A 16,865-nucleotide genomic window follows, 5' to 3' on the forward strand; every position below is an offset into this window, starting at 1 on the left:
ACAAAGTGCAAGGGGTTATGCTGCAGAGAATCCTTCCTGATGGTGGATAATCATGGCACTGTCAGACTCAGTGGTTGATGCGATAAGCACATACCCACTTTAACAGATATATAATTCAATGGTCATTTAAATAAAAAACGTGGTATTACTAACATAGGAAAATACAAATTTGGCTAAGTACAATAGCTGTAAACTATTACGTGTATTTTAATGGTGCAGGTTACTTTTCAACTCGCAGATTAATTTTATGCATCACATTTATATAATATTGCACCTTAACCTAAATTTGATATGATCATTTTGATGTTCTTAAATTACTAATTTTCACTTCACAAATTCATTCAAATGCATGCTGATTTAGCATGCAAACCTTGAAAGCCATCAGCAGGCCATCGCGTGGCATGCTCCGGCTTAGAACTGGGAAGGGCTTCTCCGACAGAGACATTGTAAGCTCCCTGCCACCTGTAGTAAAAACAGTTTTCAAATCAATTTCACCTCAGGGTAAAACGTACTCTAAAAACAAAGTACTTTGTGCTAGCCTTTACTGAGATAGAAACATCATCTTGGAAAGTAATGCATTTTCTCACAAATGAAACTATCTGGCTCAAAAGGATTTTCATTGCATAGAACTTAACCACTGTTATTAGTTCCATCAGCACCAGCGGGAATGTGATGCCCACCTCTGGCCCTTTTGCTTGACTAGAGCCTGGGCCTCAGTTTCTTCCTCAAAAAAGCGTTTCCATATTTTCAGTCTCCATGGGGTTTTGGTTATTTTGCAGCTCCCCTTGAGAACAGATGGAAGATTTGTATCATCTGGATTCACAAAAGACGTAATTTGCTCTTGCTACATCTGGGAAATACAGCTTTATGGCATAGGTTTGCACGCCCCTTCTTTTTAACCATCATTGGCCCCCACTGCTTTTCAGTCCAAAAAATTTGATCTGCCCATATAATTTCCGATAGCTTACAATCTTAATGGTTCTCCCTGAAGATAATAAAACATCATAATGGTTTTCTAGCGTTTTCATCAAGACCATATCCCAAAATGACTTAGACAGTTCAACAACAACCAGCAGAAACAGAAAGCGTAGCATTACTTTCTGGAAGAGGCATTTATCTTTAAGTGACCTTCAAAGTAGAGCCAGGAAAGCAGTGAAAAGTAAAACAGGAATGTTATGTTGCAGGAACTGTAGAAAACTTTCTTACTTCTTAGAAGTGGTGAAATCATAGCCAGTGACAGGGGAGAATTGTGTTGAGCAAACAAAACAGTGATGTAGCAGAGTTGCCTGTCTTCTTTCGGGCACCGATTTGCGCACCAGCCCTCCGTGCCTTTTTCTTTCAAGAGCTGATGATTTTCAAGTTGGGCTTGAACTTTTATTTGCCTGTATTTGGAATGTTTTAGATTGCTTACATAAAGTAACCGGAACACAGATCTTATGCTCTAACGAAATTTAAAGCTGATTGCCAAAGAGTCTCTGAGCAAAAGTCTTCCTTGGCAAACTTGAAACCTTTTTATTCTGTCATTAATGAACTATTTTCTGTCTGTTTTGCTTCTCTTTCTCACTATTGGAAGGCCCTACAAAACAGTACAACTAAATGACGTCCATGTATCTGATTGTGCATTCAGATACACTTGTCAGAAAATAGTTTCCTTTTATCTGCCATCAAACAAGACCACTTTCAATAGCACTACTAGTGAAATGTGAAAAAAAAATTACTATCTTCTTTGAATAATGTAGGGTCTTTTTTTCCCCTTTTTTCCTGGATAATTTTCTGACTTCCTGATGTCCATGAATTTGCTTGTTCCTTAAAGTATGTTAACAGATTTTTAACCTAACAAACTGTAATACATTTACGTTAACAAGTTCTATTTTCAGTGATTAGCTTAGTGTGTTTTATATGGCATGGCTGGTCACTGGCATTCCATGGGATATTTTGTATTGTGCAATTACTGTGTCAAAAGAGAGACATACTCTTCCTTGCATAGAGACTCCCCAACTCCTTTTTAAATTTTGTATCACGTGGCTGCTGTTTGAATGTTTATGGCCATCACACCAACCATTTCTGTTCATGCACATGTGTACACATAAAAAGAAAAGGGACCATAGTACACTACCAAAGGACAAGATAAAATTACTCTTTTTTCCCCCCTCTCTAGGCAGAGATGATTCAGTTTTCTACTCAGCCCCCGAGAGTCAACAGTAGTCCTAGGAATCCGCTTCAATCTTTCAACTGCGGAGCCAAAGATTTGGCTTCATGCAGAGCTGCAGACCCTATCACAGAGGACTTAATGTCTATGCAAACCAAACTTGAGTTTATGGCTCCATAAATTCATCAAGGTTTTATTAAGATTATTCAAAAAATCCTTGCCCACTCTATCAGACTGAGTTCGTACCCTTAATTGTCAAACTGGAAAGGGACTGAGAGTTACACTGACAGCTAAGAAGCCCTTCATCCAGTCTTTCAGGTTTATGCAAGATCTCTCTTTTTGCCCTCATTTGTCCATTTTGTGTGTTAAACTGGGGCAAAGATGGGATTGTTTTATTGCTTTCTTTTGGATGTTAAAGTATGTAAGTCAGTCAGAAGGCGGGTGCCTCTGAGACATGGTACCTTGTCATTTCTTTGGTATGCTTCACCCGGACCTCATCTGTTTCAAACACTATTTAAATGATCAGCAACAACAGTATAGGAAATATTTGTTTAAACACAAGAGACCCTTTTCACATCTGACAAAGAGCAGAGAGCATTTTCATCTGCCCAGGGCTTTGAAAAGCAGGAAGATTGACTTTCAGTAGACGCATGGCTTTGTTGCTCAGGAAGGAGCTGCTTATTCCACAGTATCATCTATTGTTTCTCCTCCTTCCAGATGAACAGAGCATTCTGCCGTGTAAAAAAGAAGAACTACAGTGTGGGGACGGACTGTGCCTCTTAAACTGGCTGCGCTGTCACTACAAGAAGGACTGTGGCAGAGACTACATGTCCATCAAACTAACATGCTCAAGTGAGTTACCCTTCACTTTATTGAATCATGACACGACATCCTACGAATGCAAATCCATTTGCTCCCCGAATGGGTGCTTGTAGCAATAGACTGTCCTAAACAGGAGATTTGATCTGGTTTTGCTGTTGCGAGGATGTGGATATTTAGAGGTTATTTATTCATGTGTCTACATCATTTATACTGCATGCTGACTTCAAGTAGAGGAGTACACAAATATCAGCAGTAGTAGGAATGGAAGATTTGGTCGAGCTCAAAACGCATTAAGCTAATGTACTGTGAAGGCTGCTGCTCTGAAATGCCAGTTGCGGGGGGAGGAGGAAAAAAAAAGGCAGTGGCCATTGCCGGAAACAATTAGCCACTGGCAGCTCTGCTGGACAGGCCCTCTGGGTTTGGAAATATTAATGGAAATAAACAAACTGCTGGCTGATTAAAAGAATACTTGGGCAGGGGAGAGGTAAGAATTACTGTCAAGGCAGAGATATCCAGTGTATTTCATGGAGTCGTAGCGTAACTTTTGTTAACAGTGCAAATAGTTATAGCCATTTGTTTTAGAACCAGATTTGCTGCAAATAAGTTGAAAGATGAGCTGGAGGATTTCTGATGAACAAGAGTGTGTTGTAATCTCAGCAACTGCTGTTTACTAGCAAACAGCCATGTAACCATCTCAGCTTTTTCTGTTCCTACTTTTTGTTTGTTATGTTTAATAGTTCATTTCAAGCTACAGTTTTAACCCTGAAACCTTCCTTTCAACATACCCAGCTTGTAACTAGCACCACGTAAGAGGGCAAATTGCTTTTAGACCTCTATTCTACACAGTACAAACAGGACAGATCACATACTGCTGTCACTAATTACCTGCCAGAGATATTTGTGGAGTTTTCAGTTAACACAACACTGTACACAGAAGAACGTGACTGATTTTGCAAAAAGACCAGAAGTTACAACAGGGAGAGCAGATCAACAGCTACTGGCAATGGAGATGAAAGTAAACCAAAAAAATGAGTTTGGGGAGTGAGCCCAGCTCACTCCATCCCCTGATGGGCACTGGGGTGCAGGGAGGCAAGAGAGAGAGTGAATCCCAAGGGAAACCCTCTGAGACACACACAGCGCAGCCAGCAGGCCCTCACCACCACTGGTTGGTCTGCAGGTCCCTGCTTGTCACAACCTGCTACCTGGCTTCACAGGGAGTCCCAGCACTCCTGTGACACCAGCACTCCGCAGGATTGAGCATAGTCCATTGAGTACAGCAGGATTCAGGTCAGATCCATGGAGCACGAATGATTACGAGCGTCTAACTGAGAATTCAGAAGGGCTACAGCTAACAGGCATGGGAGGACACGCAAGACCTCAGGTTCTTATGCTCTTAATTCCTATTCCAATCAGCAGAGATTACAGCTAGACATGTGGTTTGTTTTTTTCTCTTGGGTATGGTTGTGAAAGGTTTAACGGGAACACATCAGTTTTGATACTCTTGCATCTCACCTGGGTCACATAAAGCATATCGCAGAGAAGTATGCATTATTTTCTGCCCTTGTATAAAGATGTGCACAAAGTAGTGAGTCACAACAAACTCTTTTTAGTCTATGTAAATATACATTTTTTCTAAATGCAAAGCTGTCAATTCAGTGCTAATAAGAAAAAACTACGACAGCTGACAAAATAGAGTCGAATAGTCACGGGTTTGCTCCGAACACATTACAGTAGTAAAGAGCTCCAAAACACAAAACCAACAGATCGTTTGCAATGGTTACAGAAGCGCACATGAATCAGAAATGACTTAGAGGAAAAATTCATTATTTTTCAATGGGAAGACTGATGTGCTGTTCACAGGTGAACCTGAGAACAGAGCGTCATCCGGCAAGGCACTAACATCTGTCACTTCATATATACTTCACACACACAGAAATGTCTCGGGCAGGATGAGTGCCAAAGCACCTCTAGCGTGTGGTGATTTTGCTGAATAACAGCGAGACCTGTCAGGAGATCAGCACCAAGAGAAAAATCTACACAGAACAAGTATGCAGTGAGATCTGGTGTGCCATCCCCTCAGTCTCCTACTGCCCAGAACAGCCCCGCTGCTCAGTAATAAAGGACAAGGCAGTGATGGGAAAATTTGTATCCAGGCTTCTCCTAGTCCTCGCAGACGGTTTCAGGGAAAGTGCACAGACCCTCTGAGCACAGGGGTTTGGGTCACGATCCCTGCTTCTAATGGAAAAACTGAACATACAAGCATATTGCACAGCACTCAACGAACAGCAAAGGAACCCTCAGAGTACTACTGACAAGGCTGTTTTCCATGTAATTAGCAAAGCACTTTTGTGATAGGATCAACTAATTAGATTTCCGAGCAGCTGGTGATACTGTAACACAGTGTGCAGAGGTCTGTTTCTTAGATTCGTTATATGGAATGTTCATCAAAGGTGAAGAAGACTTTCAAAGCTGATAACGTGCTTTACTGTGTTATTTAGTTTTGCTCTATTTTAATTTTGTTCTACTTCCTTTCCCCACCTCTGGCTTTTTAGAAACCCAAGATACCTTTTAGTAAAGCTGAAACAGCAGTAATAGTACTGTTCCTGTAGGACAGCTAATGGTTATGCAGCACATATGCCATAAAGAACACACCTATCTTTCTGGAGCCACGTTGAATAATCTGTACAATAATTTTACTTTCAAACATACATCAATGTGCATCAAACTGGAAAATGAGAACCTTTTCAGGTGCCTCTGAAAAGCAGTACAATTCGCTCTCCAGTAAACACCAACAGTCAGGACTTAGATACTTAGTTGTTTCTACTCACAGGCAAGTCTGTCATCAGCTTTTGAGACCGCAGAATTCTTGGTGGACTACAGCTATCCAGGGATTCCCAGGGGAGCTGATCACATGCAACTTCACTTGGCAAAGCTGGAATTAAACAGCAATAAACACTACATGTTTAAACACTCACCTAGAAGAAGTAAGATAAAATACAGTCACCAAAATAAAAGGTAGGAATTACTTTCCTATAGCCCCAAGAAAATTATCCCATCAACCTGAAAACTGGCCAATCATTCCTATCAACAATGGAGTTCTTAAAAACGCATCACAGAAGCATGGTGGTTTGTTGCTTTGGGCTGAACGAGATCCTCCCTCTTGGTACTTAGGTTTAAACTAGCAACTTGACTGCGAGTATCCAGGCCTTTAAACAAACACACAACTTCAAAGTACAGAATCCAAAAGCACAGAAGGTTGTGCTTTTTGCAGGTTTGAAAACAAAAAGCTTTCCTTAGTATACCCATTAGAAGTTTATTTGTCCAACAGTTTTCTTTTTTTGTTCTAAGAAAGCCTTTTCTCGGAGGCCACAACAAGCCTTTCAGAACGGAAAAAATGCATTCTTGTATCTTTCTTCCCCCTTCTCTTTCTTCTGCTCTCTTTTCTCAACTTGACTGAGGGTGATTTTTTGCTGTTAAATCCTCTTGAATCAGAAGTAGAACCACTAAGTCTTAACAAAAGCATTGTACTGCATGTACTCAAGGGAAGCTGCCCTGAGAAGCAATGCGTGGATTTGTTCCAGTTGAGAAAACAAGCTAATATTTCCCTTGCTGAAAGAGGAAATCAAATGTATAATCTTTGCTCAAGGGTTAACCATACAATTCTCAGAAAATACACTCAGCAAAATAACGTTGACCTGTAGCACTTAAGATGTACTTGGCTACACCTACTCTTTTGCCAGTCCTCCAGCCAGCCATTTAGCATAGAAGCTTACAAGCATACAAAGATTTTAGCTCTTACTGCCTCAAATTACATAGATTTTCAGGGCAACCCAAGAATTTGCCACACTGAAGCCAAAGACAGTCACACCCCGTGTAATCATTGCTCCCGCTTCCAAGGGTTACATGACTGGAGTCTCTTGTACCAAAGAAATTAAGTGTCTTATGTCACTTGATACTTTGCTTTCTATTATTAAAGTAATTAAACACTGCACAAAAACTTAAAGTAACTCTGTCATGAAGACTTTACTTAAGGCTCATGTTACCAGGAGCCAGGTTTGTGTTTGTTCTAAAAGCTGCATCTACACAGCTAATCCCATAGATTACCTTTCTATTCAGTACCACAGGCCATTTGGATTAATAATCTCCATCACTCTCTGTGCAGCTTTATATAAAGTCACATAGATAAATCCTGCCTGCCGAAAGTTCTCTCAAGATAATCCTGCCTACAGTCAACCAGGAGAGTTGACAAGATTATGTTATGAGACTGTTGAGGAAAGGATGTTTGATTACCATCCAGACTTTTATTTTGGACATTTATTATCAGAAAAGCAGGTTTCAAGGGAGGCATGATATTGTTATTTAAATAACTATTAAAAGAACATAACAGCACAGACAATAGCAACAGCACTCACTGAAAATATTAAATTTCAACCTAATGAATGCGTTCTTTTGTTTCCATTTATTCCAAGTTAAGTCCATTAGATGTGCTTTTGTCCTTTTATTCCAACTGAAGAAAAAGGATTTTTCATTTCACAATCTCCTTCCAAATTCGTATCCAGGCTTCTCCTAGTCCTTGCAGACAGTTTTGGGGAAGGCACACAGACTCTTGGAGTACAGGTTTACTCTCTAGATTGTCTGTGGAGACAGACAGGTACTCAGGAAGGTGATTTCACACAGGTTCAACCTGCCCTGCAGATGCAGCCAGTCTCTTCTGACTGCCCAGATGGGAGATCTAGAAATACTGATTCCTAAAATAAGCTCCAAAGTGAAGTTCCAAAAGTGGGTGAATACTTGCTCTTAATCTGTGTGAAACTGTTATTCACTGCTGAAATGGACAGGAAAACCTAATTTTAGTGATCGCTGAAGGAAACACAAATGGAAGATGTGTCGGAGGCACCATCTCAGAGCAAAGCACTCCAAACTGAGGAGACCCAGTCTGTCCTGTGCCTGCTACTTTCTTCCTGAGTCATTTCATCTTCCTTTAATTTCACTTCTTCACCTAGCAAATGTACATAACTGGACTTGTCAGCTTTGAAAATTGCTATATTTTAGGCACCCCAGCACTCTTATGAAGTAAGGGAATGATATTCCTTATATTCAGGAATATCTTTATAATACAAGATTCTCTATTAGGAAGAAGATTTCAGCATCCCAAAAAAAGATAAAGGGGGGGGAACTGTCTGCATCTAATTTGGGGGCATTTTAGTAATCCAGTTCTTATAATCTTGCTGACTAATTCAGGCTTCTTAAAGCATCAAATTGTTTGTTGTAACGATAGTTTACACAGTCTTTATCATGCAATTAAGTTCTGAATTCACTGCTACTTGTTACTCTTATTTCTTCCTTGCTTGCTTAGTCACAAGAAGATGCTTTGGCCTCCAGTTCGATTTCAGCTTTGGAGCATTCACGAAATTTATTTCTGTTTTATTAGGAGATTTTAGACTGTTGTGGACGTTACTATCTACTTTTTCCTTGTTGCATACAAGAATGCTGTTGCTGGCCTTGTTTATAAATTCCATGTACTACCTTAGTCTGGATTATCAAAACTGATTACAACAATATCCTCTTCTCTTACAACTGTTATTTATCCTTTCGAAGGATTAACTTGAAAGACTACCTCTACCAGTGCTGTTACGTTTATTCACCATATTTTCCTCTTTTATTTGCTGACATGAAGTTTTATTTAACACATATAACACTGCCTGCTGAGGGTCAGTATTTGTTAATCTTGCCTCATCACTAAAAATCCTACTCACAGGCTACCAAGTTTTGTAAGCAGAAATGAGCAATGGACATAATTGAAATAGCCCTCAAGTAACTGTTAATTAGAGCAGAACTCTTATCTGTATTGTGCATCTTTAATTTGACAACTTTTCTTTTCATAAGCACACAGCTAAAAAGAATAGAGAGTTTAGAAAACAACAGTTAAGGACAGAATTCTGGCATACAGTAGACCGAAAAGGCAAGCCTGCCTGGCTCCGGCACCCTTTGTCTCCCAGCCAGAGAAATCGGCAATGGCTAATGGGAATCGGGAGCCTGAAGAAAGGAGTATGATCAGGGACTATCAACCAAACATGCCAGTGCCAGGGCTTCCTGAAATGGGCCAGGCCTTCTGACAATCACCCCTCTTACCCCATCAACTTAGAAAATGCTCAATTCTGCTAAATAAAGCTATTTTCAGAGTAGAGATAACAATACTAAGTTAATTGACAGGATATAAAGAATGACTAGTTCAGTTTCCTAGTGAGAAATGATCCGTATTATTGTTATATTTTAAAATATATTAAAATATTTCTTTGTACTGTTGCATTTTTCCTCAGAAGAGAAGCGAAGGTTTAAAAGGGGAGTTTCTATCAAGGCAGCCAGAGGCTGGTCCATAAACCCGCCCACAAACAACAAACTAATCGAGTTAAAAAGTTATACCTTTTCCTTCATCTGTAATATGAAGTCTATGAATTTCACAAAAAGCTATTTTAAAACACTTCAGTAACTTTTTTAACAACACTTCCATAATACAAACTTTCAAAACGACAAGATAAGAAAGAGAGCCCATCAGGTAGGCAAATGCTGTTCCCACAACGTAAATAGGTAGAACACTGACAGTTTTTGAACATGCATCTCAGTGCTCCCCTGAATAGGAAAATTTTGTATCAATAAAATCAAGAATGCACTTACAGCCTGTATGCACATACACGCTTCCTGAATTGAGGCCTAACTTCTTTGTCCACAGTCTCTTTATAAATAAATAGCAGAATCCAGCTTTTTGGCACATTAGCTTTACAAAACATTAGTTGGAAACACTATATGCAGTGGAATTGAGACTAAAATGAAAAATACAGAGCAAATAGAAAACAGTTTGCAGGGCCAGGGGGCATAAAGCCTCCTTGAAATCCTAAATTTTAATGTGCCTTAAGTCACAACTGAAATAATTTGGTTGGTTTCATCTGAGTGGCTAACAGAAGAGGCTTCTTCACATCATTACATTGCAAAAGAAGTGTTTATAGCTGCCAGGCTTTGTTCCAGACAGAAAAGTGGCAAATAAATGTGTATTATATATAAAATACATAAGCAGGGTAGGAAAAAAATAAAAGCAGTGGTAGACAACAAACTATTCTGATCTCTCTTACTAAGCATCATTGAGGAGTCTCATAAACAACAGTAATTCACAGAAGTAGTAAATGATGTTTATAAATGAATGGAACCCCGATGACATCCTTCTCTGAGGAGAGAAGCAGAAGTAATCCCCTCAGTCCTCCTGCCCAGGAGGGCCAGAGAAATGCACAAACTGGTGCGATGCGAAAGAAAGACTAAAGAGTTCAGGGTCTAACACAGATGATGCTTCTGGCCTAAAGCACTAATAAATCCTTCACCATCTTTGTAACGCTGCACCGGCTGTTACGGTCACATGGAAAAAAAAGATTCTTTGCTGAGAATTAAGCATCCTTTTATAACAACCTTTACTGCAGTTACAGGGATGGCCTTTGTTTTCCATGGATTGAGTTGTCTGGTCCCAGGAGTGCTGGATTAAGTTAAATTATGAGCTTGTTTGGGAGTTCATAGGTGAGCCCCGCTACCGCAGCATTGTGTTCACGTAGTCCTTTGTGCATCTAACTCTAGAAACACAGCCTGAGGACTGATCCTGTGTCTGCTCTAGGGGCAAGGTCAAGGCTTTTATTCACACAGTGCTTCACACCACGGCCATAAAGAGTTGTGGTGGTCTAACGTGGGGACCGGTGCTCTACCAGATGAGGGACAGGAACGGTTAATGCTGGGGTGGCTCTCTGTGCCTCCACTGCCGGAGCCGCAAGGCTGCCACTAAGAACAAAACCAGGCAGTCTGGGGATTCTCCCAGGAACGAGAAATGTCACAACTGACACAATGTTTGCAGTAATAAGCTGTGTTGGCAAAATTCTTGTAGATGTCACCGAAATGTAAATGAACTCCACTGACTCAGGGAAGCACTGACTCAGGGAAGCAATCTCCAGGAGAGAGAGACACAGAACTTATTTGCATTTAGCAGGGGATTACAAATATCATTGTTCTCTCTCCTTCTCTCAGGCTGAAACCGTTGGCGCAGTGTCAGCAGTGCAGAGATGCATTTCTCTCTCTTGAAGCTAGTTTAATACCAAGAGAATAAAGCGTGTAGCCCTGTGCTTGTCAGCTGGCTCTTTTTCACACATACTTTGCTGCAGGAATCCTGATTCTCAGTACTAGCAATAAAGTATACGAGATAGTACAGCAGAAACATGTAGAATTGGTACAGAAACAAAGAGGTCAGTCAATGAAAATACAAGACAGATTCATCACTTCAGTAAGACACAGTCTACAAGCTTTTGTTGGGTTCCAAACGTTTCCTTGCCTCTAGTACTACACTCCAGATAGTAATCAGCCCAGGCTTGGCAAAGCACTGCAGAAAATACTTCATGGAACATGGCTTAACAAGAAGGACAAAGTTTACCTGACCAAAAAAATGCATGAACAAGACAGGTATAATGCAACACCTTATTTTTTCTTGTCTGGAGAGAGGAAACATCATCAGGATAAAAACAAAGTACACAAAGACAGTACAGGAATGTTACGTACATTTTCCAGGTTTGAAGGAATATAAAGCAAAATATGAAAAATCTAATAGGCATAAGTGCCATAATTCCACCATAAAGAATAAATAGCACAGTAATCCCCACTGCAAAAGATGAAAGCATCAAGAAAAAAAAACCCAACAACAAAACCCCCGTGTTTCCATAGCAAGTCTCTCTTCTCCTATTTTCTATCTTCACATAACCCATGTAATATTCATTAGAAGTAATTACTTAGTTTAAGGAACCAGTGTGCTGGAAATTCATCCTTCTTCCACAGGTCATAGAAAGTGCAGGAAAAATACACAGAATTAGAGCTTGATTTAACAGAGCATAAGACAGATCACGTGCTGCAGGAAGCGTTGGGTGGGTTTAATTTAAATCACAAGGCAGTTGAAGGAAGAGCAGAGTTACAGTATTGCCCTTTTGGCTGATGACTTACAAAACACATTGGTGTGTCAGTTCACAGCCTCAGTGCATCCATCTGTCCTCAAGCCACGTCAGGGCCATCTGAACTCTGCTGGCCCGTGCAAAAGGCACACAATAAAATGTTCTTCTAATAAAATTGGATCATACTGCATTAATAGAGGTCAGCATGAGATCTCATCACTGAACAAGCCAAAAACAGGGGTCACAAACTCAGTGTGCTAAAATTGTGCACATTTAGTTTATTGTTTGGTGCTTGAGCAATTGACTTGTCTCATGGGAGACGCTGACATCCTCACAATGTGGTGTTGGGTAAATCCTGCTCTTTAGCACTAATACCATGCCTTCCCTGTGAAAAAGGAGCAAGTGTGCAGACTTGGGATGCCAAGTTCCAGACACATCATCTTTTCTACCAGGATAGGAAAAAAAAAAAACCCATGTTGGATATATAGGTGGTAGATTCCCGGTTAGGCAGCTGTCCATTGCACTGCACAGTCCAGCAAATATCCCATCGTCCCCACTGCGTACGACATTTTTATCCTCACAGGGGGCAGACATGATACAAAGTCAGTCCACAGATTTTTCCTTCTGTAACCCACCAAAAGCCCACCCTACAGGGAACCGCAAAGCCCTGCCACACTTTGCTGCAGGATCAGTGACACGGGAACAGTTCTGCTCTTAGCCCACTCCCTTTACCCGTTGTTTCACCCAAGTCAGGAGGAAAGAGGTGGGTGAGAAACCTGCCTCCTGTGTCTCCTCCACAGTTATTAAAGACAAGCAAACTGGCATTCACCAAAAGTGAACAAAACACGCCTTAAAGTCAGCATCTCTCATGCCCCTTTATGGAAACTTGAAAACCTTGCTTCAGTCTGCTAAGTTGCAGTGAAAGAAGCCTAATTTTACCAGTAGAAATTGCCAACAAGAATGAGAAGAGCTCTTTATTCAAGGATAATAAGTGAAAGCTAATAGTAAGGCTGTCATTAGGCAAACTGATTTCATATTAATCTTCATTTTGGATCATAGCACAGCAACTATTTGTGATAATATATGTATATAGGCATTTGTAAGAGGCAGACAGGGGGTTTATGGGTTTGATGTATTCATACTAAATTATCATGAGTAAGAATCCAAAGGACAGTGTTTATAGAGTAAATAAGACTAGTGAAATATTCCATTAATTCAAAGACACCCATCACAAACATCACCACATCCCTACCATAGAAAGAGGCAAATAATGATTACAGTTATGTTCCTAACTTATAGATGATTGCACAGATGATTAATCTGATCTCATACCGCGACCATTATGCATGTACATTAAATCTGTGCATGTAAAACTGGTATGACTGCAGTTTTGAAAAAAAACAGTATTTCCCCAGCACATCTTCCTGACACCCTGCTCATTTGGATCCCTACTTCAGTGAAGTGTCTGCTTCTGTGTAATTTCATGTTTGGGAATAATTGAGAGATGAGCGGATAACTGAGCCAAAGCACAAGATAATTTGCCTGGACGCTTTATTGATTCCTCCTGTAATGATTCAGGAACTGGTGGTGATGCAGATTGTTCAGATACAGTAGTAGGAGTACAAAAGAAATTACAGGGTACCTGTGCTTCATCAGTGATATCTACCCCATAGTCAGTGAGACAGTAAAAAAAGAAATCTTGTGCTAAATTAATCAGAGGAAATAGGACCATAATTCATACAGTCAGTAATCATCTTGACAAATATTGTAAATTAATGCATTATACATTATTCTTTACTTTTTATCTCAGTGACAGTAATTTTCTAAAGTTGATATGTATATGTTTCTCTTAGCAGAGTTTTTGGGTAATCAAACATTGATAAAGGGCAACACAAGGAATAAACATACGCATTATTAGGCTACCTCTAACCTTTCTTCACAGCCAGGGTTTATCTCCCAGTAACACAGGACATGAACAGGAGCAGTGACTTTCCATCCAGAACCAAAAATCTCACTGAACAGTCTTAGCACTTTCTGAATCAACAAGGTTGCCCACACCTTCCCCAGCATTCAGTGCTTGCAAGCTCAGGTATATTGTTAGCAATGAGGCCATCTGTTTTTATCATCAACCCTGTCTTCCTTGGCCCAACCCTAAAATCTGGTATTTTAAGAAACTATGCAGCAGCTGTTAGTTAGAAAAATCTGTGATCTCATCCCCAGAAGGACTTAACAAGATAGTATTAACAAGTGACACAGTAAATACGAATACATCATTTTAATAATCCAAATAGCATGATATTTCTTGTTCTGTATGCTGTCAGCACAAGGCAGAACAGAGGATCAGATAATATGTCATACTATAGGCTCTGTATACTCTGTGACATCAACACCACAATTCATATGCAAGTGCATAACAACACTGCAAAACCATTTTAATTATTTAAAAAAAACCTCATGTCACCTCGAAAGAAACACCAAGATATATCACATAGGATATCACCTCTTAAAGAAAGATCTTTGGATTCCAGCATTTGCTAACAGGTTTCTATCTTAGCACCCAGTTCCTTACATAACTGGCTAGATCACTATTGCAGTTGTCATTATTTTCTACGCTGTAAATGTCAGTCATTCCTCTACATATTTTTTTTTTAGTAGATTACTGCTATTGAAGACTGGAGATGAAGATGGAAAAAGAAACAGGATTGTTTCAATAGGAGAAGTCCTAAATAGGAAACAACCCATAGCCACAAGCACTCTAGAAGGAGCGTTGGAGGTCTATGTAAGGTGGATATGATTCCTGAAGCTCAAATAGTAGTTCAATCTCAGAGTTTTGTTGCAGATATCATCTTTACTAGCTCTTTTAAATCATGTGAGCAGATTAATGATTACTAAAAGATGCTGGTTAAAGAGGCCATTGAATAGTTCAATGCAACAAAAGGAAAATACAAAACTTCATAATTTAAAAAGCCCCATAAATTTGAGCCAACTTAATAATAATCAGAAGTAGATAGCTGATTTACAGATTCATAAACGCACATAGCGGGCAACAGAACACAAGGCAGCCACTCACCAGTTGTTGCTGTTAGAGCAAGCAAGAATTTCATCACTGCCTTCTCCTAGACAGGAGACATCTAGATCACAGTTGAAGCAGACAGACCGCCAAGGTAAAATACAGAATTATTTGCTCATTACATTTTTTCAAACCTCTCCTTCTCAGAATAAAAAGGATAATTATTATATTGCTACTTTTTTTTTCCAAATTCTATGAGAAGCTTATGTGCCAAAATACCAGTTTCTCACACTAAAAAAAAAAAATTACTGCTTTTGCCCCCGGTCAAGTCACTACCAACCTAAGCTGGATCTGAGCTTATGAAGGTAACTTTACTTTAATGGGTAAAATAGGATTCTCATCATACTTATTTCCAAGCCCTAATACAGAGTTTCTGATAAAAGTAATAGGTTTGGGTCCTGCTTATAAAATTGTGTTAGTTCAAAGTTGTTTGTATATGAGAAAATAGGGGAAGAAATATATTGTCCATCACAAAGTGGGCTGTTACACTTCCAGAGTGATTTGTTTCACTGCAGTGGTATTTATCATGCTGATAAAAAAGACCGTGGATCTGAAAATGGGAAGATTTTTCCTGTTAATTTGAAACAGCACCTATACATGCTGCTGTGACATCAACATAATACCCTAAAGCCACAGCATCTGAAAAAGATTTATTTTCTGAGCCCTTATGCAGCCACATTCTCTTTGCCTCTGACATTCTCAATTTGCAGGCTGCTGGTGATCCAATCTTATTCATTCTGGCTCTATAATAAGGATGTCAATGCAAGAAGAGAAAAGTCATTATCTGATAGCCGGCAGACATGATAAAAAGGCAGAGTTAGAGATCTCAGAGGAAAGGCCACCCTTTCTGCCTTGGATGAGCTTCTCAAGGTCACGGGCGGCTTTTGTACCTGTAAGTACGCTCCAAATTCACTTCAAGCCCAGTGCATCAGATAAAACTGAAATGTCCCTATCACACAGTCTCATGTCTGAATAAGGGTTTGATTTTTTACTATTAAATCAGTGTAAATTTTTAATTACAATTACAACATACTATGCAGATCAAAGAGACAATGTGAGCTGCAGAGAAACTTAGTCTAAATTTATGGGTCCTGCCTGGTTAATGGCATTCATATGGGTTTGGATTATGCTGAAGTATCTCCCACAGCAGCAACAGTCAGGCAAGACTAGTTAACCATTTGTTACCTCAAATTTAAAAATAATAATGAATATCATCTGTTTTGGGAACTGTTTAAATGTCATAGTTGCAGCAACTGACAGCAAAAATTTATTCATTCAATTGACTGTCAACTCACTGCTAAGTACCATCCCAGAAGATAAGCTACCATCAAGCCCAGGTTAATGGACTCTCGTAAGCAGTAAGTGGATGAAAGTTTGAGCTGCAAAATACATGAGCTAAACTAGAACAACTGATCTTTAATCTATGAATACGTACACCATACGATGCCTTTTACTAGTCACAATGAGGTAGAAGTTTAAAGCAACCCCGATAGGGTTATTATTGAATATCAATTATAGCTTAAGAGGCATTTTAATTTTCTGTGCACAAATCAGAAAAGCGTACCCAACAGGAGGACAACACCCGAGTGGCCCCACGCTGCAGGCAGCAGAGGCAAGCAGTGAGAGAGAATTAAATATGCTCCTGGGCCTCCGGAACTGAAAATTCCTTTCCCCATACTATTTGTATGACTCCTATGAAACTGATTTACAGAGAGGACATTTCCCAGGTTATGGTTTGTGCATCCCATAAACCTCATATTTAGAGGATTAGATATCATGTATTCATATTTATGCATGTATTCTTTGCAATTTGCAGTTTCACGGAAAAAATATAACTTACCTCAAAAAAAAAAATTAG

At 39.6% G+C, this 16,865-nt stretch overlaps 1 protein-coding gene across 1 annotated transcript in view; it reads left to right on the top strand.

The window, feature by feature from the left end:
- The window catches only part of BEAN1 (brain expressed associated with NEDD4 1), a 43,265-nt gene that overhangs the window by 8,126 nt on the left and 18,274 nt on the right, over window positions 1-16,865 (top strand). Inside the window, exon 3 of the mRNA XM_074158130.1 lies at window positions 2,867-3,001. Within this exon, the coding sequence (XP_074014231.1) occupies window positions 2,867-3,001 (135 nt within the window). The remainder of the gene's footprint in view (window positions 1-2,866; window positions 3,002-16,865) is intronic.

This window comes from Numenius arquata, chromosome 13 (assembly GCF_964106895.1).
Source record: "Numenius arquata chromosome 13, bNumArq3.hap1.1, whole genome shotgun sequence".
Taxonomy (NCBI): Eukaryota; Metazoa; Chordata; class Aves; order Charadriiformes; family Scolopacidae; genus Numenius; species Numenius arquata.